At 40.9% G+C, this 14,647-nt stretch overlaps 2 protein-coding genes across 3 annotated transcripts in view; both read left to right on the top strand.

Moving 5' to 3' along the window:
• The first annotated feature begins 1,161 nt into the window (after positions 1–1,161).
• On the top strand, positions 1,162–5,651 carry lsm1 (LSM1, U6 small nuclear RNA associated). The gene is made up of 4 exons (XM_008419145.3): positions 1,162–1,332; positions 1,460–1,528; positions 1,674–1,789; positions 4,728–5,651. The coding sequence occupies exons 1-4, from the start codon at positions 1,287–1,289 to the stop codon at positions 4,896–4,898; spliced, it is 402 nt and encodes a 133-aa protein (XP_008417367.1). The 5' UTR covers positions 1,162–1,286; the 3' UTR covers positions 4,899–5,651.
• Positions 5,652–8,209: 2,558 nt separating this feature from the next.
• The window catches only part of grk5l (G protein-coupled receptor kinase 5 like), a 35,453-nt gene continuing 29,015 nt past the window's right edge, over positions 8,210–14,647 (top strand). The window contains exon 1 of one of the 2 annotated variants that reach the window (XM_081610539.1): positions 8,210–8,782. In XM_081610539.1, coding sequence (XP_081466665.1) covers positions 8,731–8,782 — 52 coding nt within the window. In that variant the 5' untranslated portion in view covers positions 8,210–8,730. The remainder of the gene's footprint in view (positions 8,783–14,647) is intronic. The other variant, XM_081610538.1, reaches the window with a different exon arrangement.

Raw genomic sequence — 14,647 nt, 5'->3', positions numbered from 1 at the left:
TAAACGATCTTTGGTGGCACATCTACGTCAACAGAGTCTCTTAAGAATTGATAAGAATCCAAAATCGACTCAAACCATTTGAGTTAGGAGCATCGACCAGTTTGGTACAGTTTCTTTAAATCAGCTCCACTTTTATTTTTTTCCACACTAGATAATCGAGGGAAATCAGTTCAGTTTGCTTAATTAGTTCACCATTTATTATCGTTTTAATAATAAATACATTTTAGCATGCGTTTTGTTGGAGTCTGTCTTCAAAAACTTTGACACTACTTCAGAACACCAGGTGTTAAACATTTTATTTTTATGGGAATATGTGGGTCCCTACACACACAGAGTTGACCAACCCTTTGGAGATATTAAAGCTTCAACATTTTCCACCAGGTTTAATTAGTGTGTGGGAATGTATGACCATCCCTCCAGTCCTGCTAGTCCATGCCAACTCATTGAAAAGTATTTTGTCAGATTGGGGTGAGGAAAGCCAACATCTTGCTTATCCTTCCTTGTTGGACCCTACTTTGTGCACTATCATCATGCTCTAACCCCACTCCCAAACTGTTCCTACACAGTTAGACAGATTAAATTGTCCAAAATCTCTTTATATGCCAACACATTAAAAGTTCATTTTACTCTAACCTGCTCAACCAACTCTTGAAGAAGAACCCCACAACACGGTGCAGCAAACTTTACTAAAAAAACAAAAAAAAAACACACTATCCACTGACCTCTTTTGGGGATTTTACATGGCTTGACACATTTAGTAGCTGCTGTTCCCTGTTGTTTGACTGTGGAATATTCAGTAGTGAATAAATTTCACGGCTAAACCAGGTGACTTTGTATCAGGGTACCTTACAGGAATTTGCTGAGCTGAGAGCAAGCAATTCCTTTATAAATATTTATAGAATCACTCTCCGTGGGTACTGGAAATTAAGTACTCAGGCAAAAATATGGACGTAGAGTTAAAACCGTAAATACCAGAGGGAATACATATACCAGGTAAGAAAAAAATAAATCAAATTTAAGGAAAGAGTGAAATATTAAGATACTTATATAGATTTTTTTCCAGTCTCATTGAGCAAGAGGGAATTTGCTCACTTTTGTCGCAGCAAGTACCGTTTACTTGAACCAGAAGGTGGCGGTAGTGCAAGTCAAATGATGGCAACCTATGTTAAGTAGTAGAAGAAGAAGAAGGCACTTCCTGCGCAGATGTTAAAAGAAACAAATTCTGAAATATTCATGGCTTGACGGTAAATAAATGTGCTGGAAGTGAAAAAATACCGAAGCTCAAGATGAACTACGTACCAGGGACGGCAAGCCTCATTGATGACATCGACAGTAAGCTGGAAGCATCAATTATTCCTCATTTGCACAGAACATTATGCTTCTCCGGAGAGACTTGAAATGTTTTTATGCATATTAAATGTGTAATTTAGTGCGCTTCGTGTTCGGTTGTACCCTGCAGAAAAGCACCTGGTGTTGCTCCGAGATGGCAGAACTCTGATTGGTTACCTCAGGAGCATCGACCAGTTTGGTACAGCTTCTTTAAATCAGCTGCACTTTTATTTTTTTCACACTAGATAAACAAGTGAAATCAGTTCAGTTTGCTTAATTAGTTCACAAATTTTTACATGTTTTACCGTCAACTCTCTGACATGCGTCCTGCTTCTGTTTCTCAGCCAATTTAGTGTTTCACCAGACGGTGGAGCGCATCCACGTGGGGAAAAAGTTTGGAGACATCCCGAGAGGAATTTTCATCGTCAGAGGGGAAAACGTAGTTCTGCTTGGAGAGATGGTACTGGCATTCTCACTTTGCTCTTTTTGTTTGTTACTGTGATGCAAACTGGAGTCCAGCAGCGTTGCATTATTGCAAAAATTAAACCAAAAAGTTGCTGCTGGTCAAGTGTTAGGATAATTTTAATACGCTCAGAGGAGGAGATGAAAATATGACCAGGTGGCAATGATGATGCGCTGACATAAGTTAAGATTATAGAAAAATGTGATAATGATTTCATGTATCACTACAGAGTTATTCTTTTTTCTCGATTGTAAGAGAATATATTTAATGTAGTGTACGTTTTAAGTTGTATTTACAAGTTCTTGACACTTATCAAAACACCCCATTTGGAATACTGATGTGGGAATATTTGCAAAAGTTTCTTTGCCAAAATATACAATTTCAGTTCAAATTCAATAATGAAAAAGAAATATTTATTTACCCCAAAGGACAACTAAATGTCTTATAGTGTTTCCAGTTAGTCATCGTGGTTTGTGATTCTCTGGGCAGGACTGATCTCTGGTAGCAGTCAGTCCTGCAAGAAACCTAAAAAGGCTTCTGACTTAAGATTGTTCCTGTATGATAGTCTCGTGACTGTGATGATATGATATAGGCTCAATTTCAAGGTATCCTTGTATTTTAAAAAAAATGAAAGCAGATGTATGTTATTAAAAGGTCAAATCTTTATTCTCAAATGTCCAACACATGAGCTTTAATAATTGACCTGTATAGTATTTGTCACAGTTAACTGACTTGTAATTGTTCTTTATTCAATTAAGTTCAGTATGTGGAATGCCATCAAAAACATCTACAAAAAAGCTACTGGAGCATGTTAGAAAACTGACTGAACTATATAAGCAGCAGCTAACAATAACAGTTGGTAACTTTAAAAAGCTAAACAAATTATCCTTTTATTTCTCCACTAACCTGTCTTCTTGTAAGGAACTTTAAAAAGTAAGTTGAAAACACTCAGTCTAAAGTCCAAACCCTACAGAAAAAGATTTTATTTTTGAATATTGAACATACTTTGAGTGCAGTAAGAACAACAAAATGACACTTTTCTGAAAACAGAAAATAGTAGTAGAGATTTCTTCTTGTCCAGGGTTTACTGACCTTTAAACTGATGTTGGACCGCACTGCAGCGACAGCCAATCTTCTAGGCCAACACACAGAGCAAGGCTGAGTCATAGAGCTTGTCACACTCTAAATGTACATCATGCATTGAGTCCTAAATGTGTACTGGCAATAATACAGCCTGTGCTATTACATTAGCTTCAGAATGCCTTCTGTCTACTGTTGGTAGTAAACGTGCAGAGTCCTCCACTATTTTTATCACCCCTGATAACACTGTGTAAAAAGCCTTTAAATGAACTTGTTTTTCTATTGCGTGAGCTTCATATCTCTCAGAGAAATGCAAAAAAAGAAATCCAGCTTTTCTTTTTACTACATTTATTCAGCCAGGAAACAGTCATGCATAAAGAAATACAAGTTACAAGTGGTACTCCTAGCACTTCATATAAACATAATGTAACTGAAGCATTTGTTTTTAATCCTGGCTTTTTGAAAAATAATGAAGTTTCAAGGAACTTCCAGTTAGTAATCTATGACTTTGTTCTACTGAGGTAAAAATACGACATGACACACAGGGACATTTATCTTTACCACGCTTCAAAGTGTGAAAGAGTAGTTGACAGGCTTTTTTTTTTCTTTTCTTTTTTTATAAACGTTACGGAGCTGCATACATTTGTGTAAACCAGAAAATGTCTATAAGGAAAAAAAATGCCGCCAAGCTAAACTTGGTTCATATGTGCCACTAGAGCTACTATTAAACTAGGAAATTAGTATGAAAAATAAAAGCTATTTCTCTCCAACATACTAGATTTAACTGCGCTGTAATTTTTAACTAGAACCATGGCCGGATGAGGCTAAGATTGAGCTGTTCTGCAGCACACACTGCAGGTGTGTGTGTGTGTGTGTGAGTGCGTGCGTGCGTGTAGTGTAGTGTAGTGTTAAAGATAAATTTGTGGAAAACCACATAATGCAGATTGTCATTCATTGTGCAGGATCTTTTTCCTTCTCTTCCAAAAGCCCATCAAAATCTTGTTACGATTTTGGTGATTAATGGACTGCTTGACATTCAAGGATGCAAAAAACCCTTCATGTTTATAAAAAAAGTGAAAATAGGGCATCATCTGGCCTTTTAACAGAATAATGACTCAATACATATGGCCAAACAATGCAAAAATGGATCACCAGGCAAAAATTAACCTTCTTCCAAGGTCATCACAGTCCCAAATCGAAACAAAAAACCTTGCGAGTGAGCTGAAGAGGGCAAGATAGAGAACCAAGGACTCTGGTGACCTAAACGGATTGTTTAAAGAGCAGTAAGATTTCTCTGTATGCTCTAATTGGGTAGTAAAGAGAAAAGTTGTCCTTCAGTCACATGGGTTGTTGTACAAAATCTGAACAGCAGGGGGTGCCAACGAGATTATTCTGCTGCAATAAAAAATATATGCTTTTAAGGATTTTTAGACATAATTGCTAGAGGTGTCAGTAAGCATGGAAGTTATTATTCTGTCCACATTTACTGGTACATTAATCATAGTTCTATCTAATGTATAACCTATTTAAATTAAGACTAGATCAAATGTATATGGATGTGATATTAACATGATCATCACTTTGATTTAGAGTTTTGTCTGATTTAGTCTCCTTTACCATTTTAGGTTAATTTCATCAGTCATGTATTTCTCATAAATTTTTTTTAATAACTGGTAAACGGGTGTAAATGCTGCTGCTGATTTTTTTTGCTGGCCCCCTTTGATGAGACATTAGTTGCAGAACAGTTGGGGAGTCAGTGTTTGAAGAAGCAGAGGACATAACGTGTGGATCTTTAGTAAAGTTGTATGTGTCATAAACAGTTGGGCTGTGACGTGGAGTGTGTGTCTCTCTCTAGGACGTGGATAAGCCCTGCGACACCATCCTGCAGCAGGTCTCCATCGAAGAGATCCTAGAGGAGCAGCGGCTGCAGCAGCAAGCCAAGCAGGAGACGGAGAAAGTCAAGATGCAGGTCCTGAAGGATCGAGGCCTTTCTATTCCCAAAGCGGATAACTTGGACGAGTACTAAAGCAGCTTTCTTTCCGGGGTGTTTTTTTCTCACAAGCCTTTTTCTCAGTTTGTATCGGACTGGTAACTTGTACCTTTGATCCGAGGAGTTTTGTGGGCAGAATTATCAAGTTTACTGTACTGGTCGATTTTTATTTGAAGTGTTTGGAGGAAAATGTGATCAGCTCGTCTCAGTTTTGCAAGATCATGGTAGCAAAGTTAAAACAGAAATAAATAAATGGTTTCCCAAATTACTGTTCGTAGTTTTGAGTACATAGAAGCACTTTGTATTTTGTCATAATGTGGTGAGCTTTCATGTTTGAGGATGTCTGCATCTGCTAATGATGAGCACTACTTTCTCAAATAAAAGAATGATTAGTTTGTCATTATGGGAGCTGCTTGGGAAAACATCTAATCACATGATCTAATCGTTCCTCTGTCTCTGATGCATGCATTGCTATAAAAGCTGTTTATTTTTAGAATAACCCATCAGGGTGCGTCCTGCGGAGTGACCTCCTACACGGGACTTTGCAGATCTACAAGCAAAAAGCATCATTCTCTGTGGCAATTGAATTAAGGCAGATCAGTGGATCAGACAGCCTGTGTCCTGCTGTAGAGATCACGGCGCGTCCGGACAGATCGATCCTATCTGCCCTCATCGGTCAATAATCCGCCTGTTAATTGTTTGGACTAATGATGATCATGTAACAGAGCTCCCGTGCGGGAGTCTTATTTTGCATGCAGCCCACTATTAAACCAATTATTGCCACTGCCACATGGTTTTGCCCTCTTCCGCTGCTCAATATGTTTAATGTCGTTAGTATCACAACTTGTTTTAATGCAGGTGACAGACACACAGCCTGTCTGTGAAGGAAAGGTTCCCTTTGAGATTTCAAGTAAATTTATAAAGCGTGTGACGTCCTCAGGACTTCAAAATAAAAGTTGCGAATTAGTGTTTAACTTCAGTTTGTAATAGATTTTTTTTTTGTTTAAAGAGAAGAGTGTATTTTTTTTTCCTTAGTTTGGTAAAATACTTGAAAACATTTCTGCATATATTTTCACACCTCTTTCTTAAAGACCCTTAAGTGAATTTTATCCTTGCCAGACTCTCCCTTTGGTGTGGTGGATCTCTGCAGCTCCTCCAGAGTTACCACGCCTTTTGTCAGTGTAGATCCTGAGCTCCAGTTCTCACAGGAAGGCAACCTGCAAACTTTGGGATCAGTTTATAGTCCAGTCTACCTGAGTGAAATAGCTTCATTACATGCAGCAGAGTTCTGCTAGTGATTTGAGTATTTGATTTATGCGCGATGAAGCAGTTGCACGCCTAAAAGACATAGAAGTACGAGGTCTGAAATTGGACAACCCTGATTTTATTGGACAGCAATGTAGCTCCATATTCTTTCCATTTCTTTAAACTTCTCAAACTCTTTCTCCCTGGCCTCTCTTCCTGGTCTTCATGATGCCGTTTGTTCTCTTATGTTCCCTAAGAAACATCTGAGATCTTCAAAGAACATCTGGATTTATCATAAGATTAAATTACACAGGGTTGCATTCTGTTTTGTAAACATGTCTTCTGAAGGCAGTCGGTGAGATTGTCAGAGTAAAGGAGCTTGAATACAAATGCATGGCACATTTTTTAGATTTGGGAAACTATTTAGAAAATTATGGATTTTTTTAAATCTCAGAATTATCCATGGTTGTGTGTAGATTTAACACATAATATTCCAATAAAACACGTTCAGAATTATAGTTGAGAGAAAATGTCAATAACTTAAAGGTATATGAATACTTGTGTACAACTGTGAGACGGCTGTGTTTTAAGGCAGGACAGAAGTTAAAAGTCCAATCTAAAATGATTTAGTTATTTCCATTACATCTCTATGCAGTTGGCTGCAAAAATCCCTTCCCATAAGGACTGAGGTAGAACCCTGGCTTAACATGTGATGCCAACAAAGGAAGTAGCATTACGTGCGATCGAAGTGATGGCTAATAGCCCCCGGTCCTAAATCATCCCTGGATGCCCTTAGAAATTACATTTACGAAGATCAATGCGCATTTCCAACAAATCAATATTGGAGGAAAAGTCACTCCCAATCATTTGACCATTTGTCATTTTACATAATTCATTAATAAGACAATGATGGTACACAATAGAGATAATGATATACATTAGACTATGGCAGTCTGTGTTCAATCCATTTTGAAGCTCCACGCTGGCATTCAAGCAGGGAGCGTTTACATCATAACATCAACAGATAAAAGACTTTTATGTGCTTAGCTGCAGATTCCTCAGTACGGATCGAAGTGGGAAGTTTCAAAGCTGTTAAGTCTGTCTGCCTCCACTGTTATCTTAGCACTTAAGGAAAATGGCCATTAACCTGCTTTAATATCAATATAGACCCATGAGTGTCAGGATGTGAGATTTTTTTTTTTAAAGGCCCATTAATACAGTTAAGTCCAAAATTATTCATATCTGTGTCCGATTTATGTTTAAAGTAAACTTCTAATCTTACCAACATGTTTCTTTTGACTGAAACTAAGTAATCAGCAAGAGCCACAGCTTAAATCTGTGGACCAAGTTAAAGATTAAGGTGATGACAAAGAGGCCTTCCAGCCTCAACACGTTGGAGCTCAGAGCCAAAGATAAATTGTCAAAAATACTATGGAGACAGACAAAGGGTTTGATTGCTGTGACACCAGTAAAGACGATTAATTTTTGTGAAGGACATAAATGATATTTGACATGACTCGATGTCTCAGACATGATTTATTGCCACACTCGTAGGCCCCGGTGCTGTCTTCATTATGTTTTCAGCACATAGTTTCCTTGGAGTTTACATGGAGATGAAGACCGATGCTTTTCACCATTTTTTGACATAAATATCTTGCTTGGAGGAACATAGCTAGTGTTTTCATCATTTGCTTTATAATCAGAATCATCAGAATTGACCTCGATGCCGTTTGCTGCTCACACGTCCTACACATCTTCTATATGTCACTGTCATGATCCAAGATCATTCTCAGCACCTCCAGGGCTGTCACCTTATTCCAAATACTACTGTTTACATTCACAAAAATCCCACAAATATTAAATCAATTAATCTCATATGAGTTTTATATAAAGTATAATGCAATATACGCATTAATTTAAAGGGGGAAAAAAATCTTTGGGGCCCTACCCCTGCCCCTCTAATCCCTTTTCTAAAACCTGGCCCGGTCGAGATGGATTTGTATTATTTGTACGTGCTTTTATTTTGATGCATATTCTGGTGGCTGTAATGCCTGCAGCTTGACGCCGCTGTGGCAGAGAGGCCCAGCCTACGCTGATTACGCACCAGCAGAAGGAGGAGGGGGGCCGAGCCGATGTCCTCTCTGGTGCACTCAGCCAACCTCTGCCGTTGTAAAGCTGGTGCTACCCTGGTGTGTCGGCGTAAAGGATCCGCCGAGATAACCCCCGATTCGCTGGCGTCGAGATCCTCCAAGTTGGCCGTTTTCCGCTTCGGACATCATTTCGCACCCGTATTACGCATGGAATGGTTTTGGGGGGACTGGAGTAGAAATGCAGCGCCGCACGTCCAGCCTACAACAAGAACCATGCCCAACTTACACTGCAAGCAAACCTATGTCATCCTGTTTTATCTTTTACGACTTTGATATGAGAGAAATCTGCTCGGATCTCGACGAGGAGTGAAGGAAACAATCCCCGCCGCCGGCACCGGCTGAAGGACGCTGTTTTTCGCTGCAGAAGCTCCAGTAACCCAAACCCTCCCTCTCTGCCCCCTACCCCAACCCCTTCGCCCCCTCCCTCCCCCCCTCCGCGCGCGCGCTCAGCATTTAGGATTTTCCTCTTTTTGATGGAGCTGGAGAACATAGTAGCCAACACTGTACTGCTAAAAGCGAGAGAGGGTAAGTTGAATCCGCAAAGAAGCTATGTGTGCATAGAGGGAGGGGGGCTGGGGGGAGGGGGGGGGGCAGGCTCCGGCTGGGTGACATTTTGCGCTCAGTGTGCAGAAAAGATGGGAATGATCGCAGAGATAGCAGCAGCCTGCGGATTGTAGGCTCAGGTAGACCCTACAGATGCAACAGAGAGAGAAGGGGAGCAGTGGGGATAGGAGGGGGTGCTTATGCAATACATAACTGACAACATCAAAACACAATCATGTATTCTCTTCTTGTTGTCAAATGAAACGTCTAATCATCCTCGCAGGTTGATTTATTCCCTCTGATTTCTGACTGATCTTATGCCCCCCCCACCCTCTCCCTCCACCCCGCTTCCCCAACACATATGTAAAGGGGGGCGGGTGGGGGATCTGCCTCACACATCCGCTTTCGCTGTCTGTGCAAATGAAGGCGCTCTTTCGCAACGTCTCTGTGCGATGAAGCACGCATTGAGGCAGGGAGAAATAACTCCTTTCTGCACAGGGAATACATGAGTGTAGGCTGGCGGCTGGCGTTTGGATGGCGATCCGATGACGTGACCGGTGTTGAAATCTATGCAGGGGGGGCTGCAAAGAGAGGCTCTCTGGCTGTCAGTGTGGAAAAGAGTCAAATGTCTTGAGAAGGCCACATGCAGCTTCAACTGTGGGTCTGAATTGATAGCAGGGTTCATTATCTCCTCCTTTCGAGGAGGAAAGCCCGAATCTGGGCATGGAGTGTGAACTGGTTGTCTTCTTTGTAGGAATCGGTGTGTCAGTCTCTGCAGGTTTTGCATTTGTACTTTTTACTGTAGTCGTCAGCTGTTTTTTATTTCCCTACTTTCTCCTTAAGTTTGATGAATCTGTCACTAGATTGGTGACATGGGAGTGTGAAATTCAAATAATAAAAAATGACTCCCAAAGGGAAATGAAATGTTGTAAATCGTATCGTTCAAGTATTAAGAAAAAAAAGTCACAGTGGATGATGATCCTGTGGGCAGAGGGATCTCCTGTAACAGTCAGTATTGTAATCTGAAAAAGCTTCTGACTGTAAACCCTTTGCCGTATCTCAGTCCCATGACCCTGGTGACATGACAACAGCTCAGTATCCGGGCAGCAGAGATGATATTCCACAGCAACATGTCCTGGACGATACCATCAGTTGTTAACAACACTGCTAATCCACCTCACTTGCTTTTGCTGCTCCTTCTAAAACCTCTTGTCTGGTCATTTGATTCGAAAGCTGCACCAGAGAGATGTTGGAGTCGGGGATATGATCCTCGCCTATTATTATTATTATTATTATTATTATTATTATTATTATTATCTAGAGATGGTTTGAAAGTCTTTCTTCTCTCTCTACTTTTCTCATCCTGCTCTGCATTCATGACGTCTCCTTTTTAAACTGCACTGGATTTTGGGGTCATAGTTCAGATATTTATTTGAGCTGAGGATGTGCCTTGTTGTAAAAAGTAAATGGACAAAAGCAAAAAAAACACCTTGTTGCCACAGTTACGGAAAATAACAATGGTCCATGAGTAAAAAATTGAGAGCAGTCTGTACTGGGGGGTTAAATTTTCTCATTTAACATCAGCAATTGATGTTATTCACACACTCACAATTGTTAACCATTGCTGGGTGAGTTTCTGATTCAACTCCAGCATCCCTCTTCCTTGGAAAACTCTGCAGAACCCATTCATGCTCACCACAGACATCATTCCGTTCACCATGAGGAATTTAAAGCCAGCGCATTGGCGAAAGGTGCTCATCTGAGGTTGGAGACGCACGTGGTTTCCCAGTTTACCTACTTGGTGAACTTTTCAGCAGCTTTTCCAGCTTTACCTTTCGGGTAATTAAAGTTTTTGGCAGCGATGACAGAGAGCGTTTTGGGAGGAATCATGAAGCAAATAAGTAGAAAGCTGACGAGGTATCAGAAGCACATTTGCGTATGGATCAGACTGCGTGCTCGTTTAATGGCAGCGGAGAACAAACGGGCCGGTGGAATCAAGGTTCATGAATTAATAAGAGCAGCTAATGACCCACAGCAGATCTGGCTCGTCCCAGCTGCTCTGTCAGGGCTCGCTCGGCCCGTCGTTCCGAGGAAAAACACGGCCTCACTGAGGCAATATTTGAAGTTTCTGAGCAGCTTTATCAACGTCTCTATAAATGCTTCAGGGTGAGACTGCTCCAGCAGATTTGCAGCCGTGGCCTCACCGAAACATGTCGCAGGTTGTTGCGAGTCCATTACTGGTCAAATCGTTTACCAGTGAGAATCATTAGAGGTTTTGTATTACACGGCCCAGTGCCAGTGCGCTGCAGATCCCCCCACCACACACACACACACACGTTACCCCGTGTGCCGGGAGCGTCTCCCTCATGCGAAAGCGTGGCAGAGCGAGCGAGCGCACAGGTTCACCTCGGATCACGGACTAGCAACGACCCGGAGAATGTAAATGGAGCAAATAAAGACTGTTTCCTCTTTGTTTGTTTATGTGCGATCATCTCGAGCTGGAGCTGAAGGGAGAGGCAAGTCTTGTCTGTCCAAAAAGCTCCCAGCCACGCACAACAGGAAGGCCCAGTTTACACTGCAGCCTTTGGCTTGTTTATGCCAGCGTCCTCACACATCCTGCATCAGTAAAACTGTGTGAGTGACAGCCATGCACAGAATTAAAAAGCTACTGATGCACCCAGCAGAATACAGGCGCTCTGTCGACCAAATGTTGCTCCTTGGACACAAAGTGATATGGAAAAAGTATTTGCCCCCTTATAAGACGTCTTCTGCTTTTGCTTTCGATGTTACATTTGAATGTTTTAGGTCATTTTCAAATGTGTTCAAATAAGGATTTCCTTTATAAGAAGAAAAAAAGCTTTCTAAACCAACCTGGCCATGTTTGAAGCTTTAATTGCCAATATAATGAACCAGATTCAGTTTAACTAGAATGTTGCCTATAAAAATATCCTTAGACCGAACCTGTATTACAACATGAAGTAAACCAAAAGCAACAAATCATTCCCTAATATAAAAAAATAGAAAGCTGATGATAAAAAAAAAATCATGAAGTCAGTCTGGACAGGGTTATAAAGTCATTTCTAAAGTTTTGGGACGCCGAGGAACCACATTAAGAGGTATAATTCACAAATAGAGAGAAAACATGAAACTGCGTTAGTATTTCGCCAAAGTAGTCAACACATCAAAATTACTACAAGAGCGTATTCATAGCTCACAAAAAAACCCAGGATAACATCTAAAGTACCTCAACACTCACATGCCTCACATGTTTGGACCGTTCATCACTGTGGCACGAATGCACATGAAACCCTCCAATTAAAGCAATTCTGTAAAGAAGAGAGGGTTAAACTTCCTCCGTGGCTATATCTCAATGCTCGATAGCAAGTTTTTGCTGCCAAATGATAGCACAACCAATTATTAGGTTTAGGCATTAATTACCTTTTCACATGGGACCTTGCTTTCCATGCTTTGTTCCTCAGCACTGTACTGTACCATCATTTTTTTGGACCACCTTTTGCGGTGACCACTGCCTTACGTAAACCTAAATTGTGTTACACGGCTTCAGTTTGATGCAGCCCATAAGCTATTTAATCAAATTGATCGTTACATAACAAATTGAGTGGGCTACAGCCATCCGAGCTCCATCCTTCTGGCAGAATCCAGTCCCTGTGCGAGATGAACGCAGTGAAACGAAGCGGCCCCGTCTCCAGCGTGGTCATCCCTGTATCATCTGATCGCCAAGAGTTCTGATCACCGTGTCCAAGCAGCAGGAAATGCAGATGTTCTCATCTGTAACACTCTTGAGTTTTGTCAGCTGAGAGAAAAAGAAAAAAAAAAGACAGAAAAGAACAGAATTTTCCTGCAGGTTTAAAATGGATTTCTTTTCTCTCTCTCTCTCTCTCTCTCTCTCTCTCTCTCTCTCTCTCTCTCTCTCTCTCTCTCTCTCTCTCTCTCTCTCTCTCTCTCTCTCTGTCTTTTTCAGTGAGATCTGTTTGGTTGTTGGCTCTGCTTAGCGTTTAATGCCGACATGTAGCCAGAGGGAGGTTTAATACCAGGGTACGCTGTAGATTTATGTGTCCGTGTGTTAAAAGATGAGGGGCGTGGGGATGAATTCCTTTGTTTAAATGTAACCTGAACTTAGCCACTGTGACGCGCTAAGTTCAGTGCAATCGAACCTAAGCTCTGTGTGTGTGTGTGTGTGTGTGTGTGTGTGTGTGTGTGTGTGTGTGTGTGTGTGTGTGTGTGTGTGTGTGTGTGTGTGTGTGTGTGTGCGTGTGTGTAAAAGAGAGAGAGAGAGAGAGGGGTGCTGCCTGCCTGCCACCCCATTCACAACTCTCGCTGGCAGCAGTCGCAGATTCCAGACCAAGCGAGCGAACGTCATTGCCTGTCCAAGTGAATGAGAGTAAGGGGGAAAAACTGCACTGCTGCATTCAGATGCCTTTCCTGAATTGCTGTAACAGATCTGGGGTTATTAAGTTTGGCCAAGTAGACTGAATCCGACTCCACTGCCTGTGGGCTTTCATCATCTGGGCCTTTTGTTTTCGAGCGTTGTCATCACCGCAACAATAAAACGGATCACCGCAAATTACGTTAATTGAAACTGAAACAAGCACAGACGGAACTGAAAGTCTAATTCGGACCAATAAAAGATGCAAACACAATTGATTAATGGGCTTGTAATTGACCATGTGGTTACGTAAGAAAATAGCTCAAAGAGAGGAGATTGTGTGAAAATAAACACAATGGTCGACTTTGCTTTCGTGACTCATACTGGGCTTGGTTGGATTCATCGGCTGTCAACATTGCATGTTTTATGGTTGCCAGTAGAAAAGCTAACTTTGTGTGGTGGAACTGAAACTGAAGGGAACACATGCATGATCAACTTTTGAAAGTATTTTTTTCATCTCTTTTTCCATCTTTTTTTCATCTCTTGTGGCGTTGGAAAATGTTTTTTTTTTGTTTGTTTTTGTTTTTTGCGAGGGGATTTCACACAAATCCCCTTATGCGTATTGTCAAGGTAAAAGGATGTTTTTTCTTTTTCACAAATCAAAATCTGAAAAGTGTGGTGTGCCTTTCTGTCCAGTCTGCAATAGGGCTGGAAGATGCGGAAGATGGAAGATACTTTGTGAAGATGCGTTTTGCTTCAACAATTGATGCAAGACTATTGGAGTATTTAACCCATTTTTGCAAAGAGACCAAACATTTAACCCATTTTTAATTTTTTTTTTTTTTGCAAAATTCCTAAAGCACAGTCAGAATGTGTAAATAGTTTCTACGAACATCGGTTCTCAAAAGAAAGGGACTTCCTTAATAAGATTTCAGTCTGGGCCATTCAGATATAAACCCCTAAGCTCCTCCCCACAGCAGGATGTTGTGGCCTCTGTGTTTTGCTGTGCAGGATGGTGTTCTCAAAGTGACGCGGTGTGTTAGTTTTCTGCCACACACTTTGTTTTGTAGGCCATAAAATTAATCTGACCAGATCACCTTCTTTGTGGCTTGTGCTTAACTGCAAATTCAAACAGTGGCTATTTGTGGTCAGTCTTTCATTAGGGCCAGATTTGTGAAAGAGTTGTCCTCTAACTGAACTGTTTATATGTGTATCTTCTCCAGAGTTGCCATAGGATTAAATACAAATGCACCCAACAGATTTTTATTTGTTTAAAAACAAAATGTTACTCCTTAAGTAATTTTTTTGCTATTTGCAGAATTTTGTTTTGATCTATCACAAAAAATCCCAATAAAATTCTTTAAGGTTTGTGGTTAGAATAGGAAAAGACAGTTTTTGAGACGAGCACAAATTTGTCCGGAAATCGTAGTGGTGTGTACGTTAGAGTCAACCTGGCTGCT

Source organism: Poecilia reticulata, chromosome 9, assembly GCF_904066995.2.
Source record: "Poecilia reticulata chromosome 9, P_reticulata-male-v2, whole genome shotgun sequence".
Lineage (NCBI taxonomy): Eukaryota > Metazoa > Chordata > Actinopteri > Cyprinodontiformes > Poeciliidae > Poecilia > Poecilia reticulata.
This window is presented reverse-complemented; position numbering and strand designations above follow the sequence as displayed.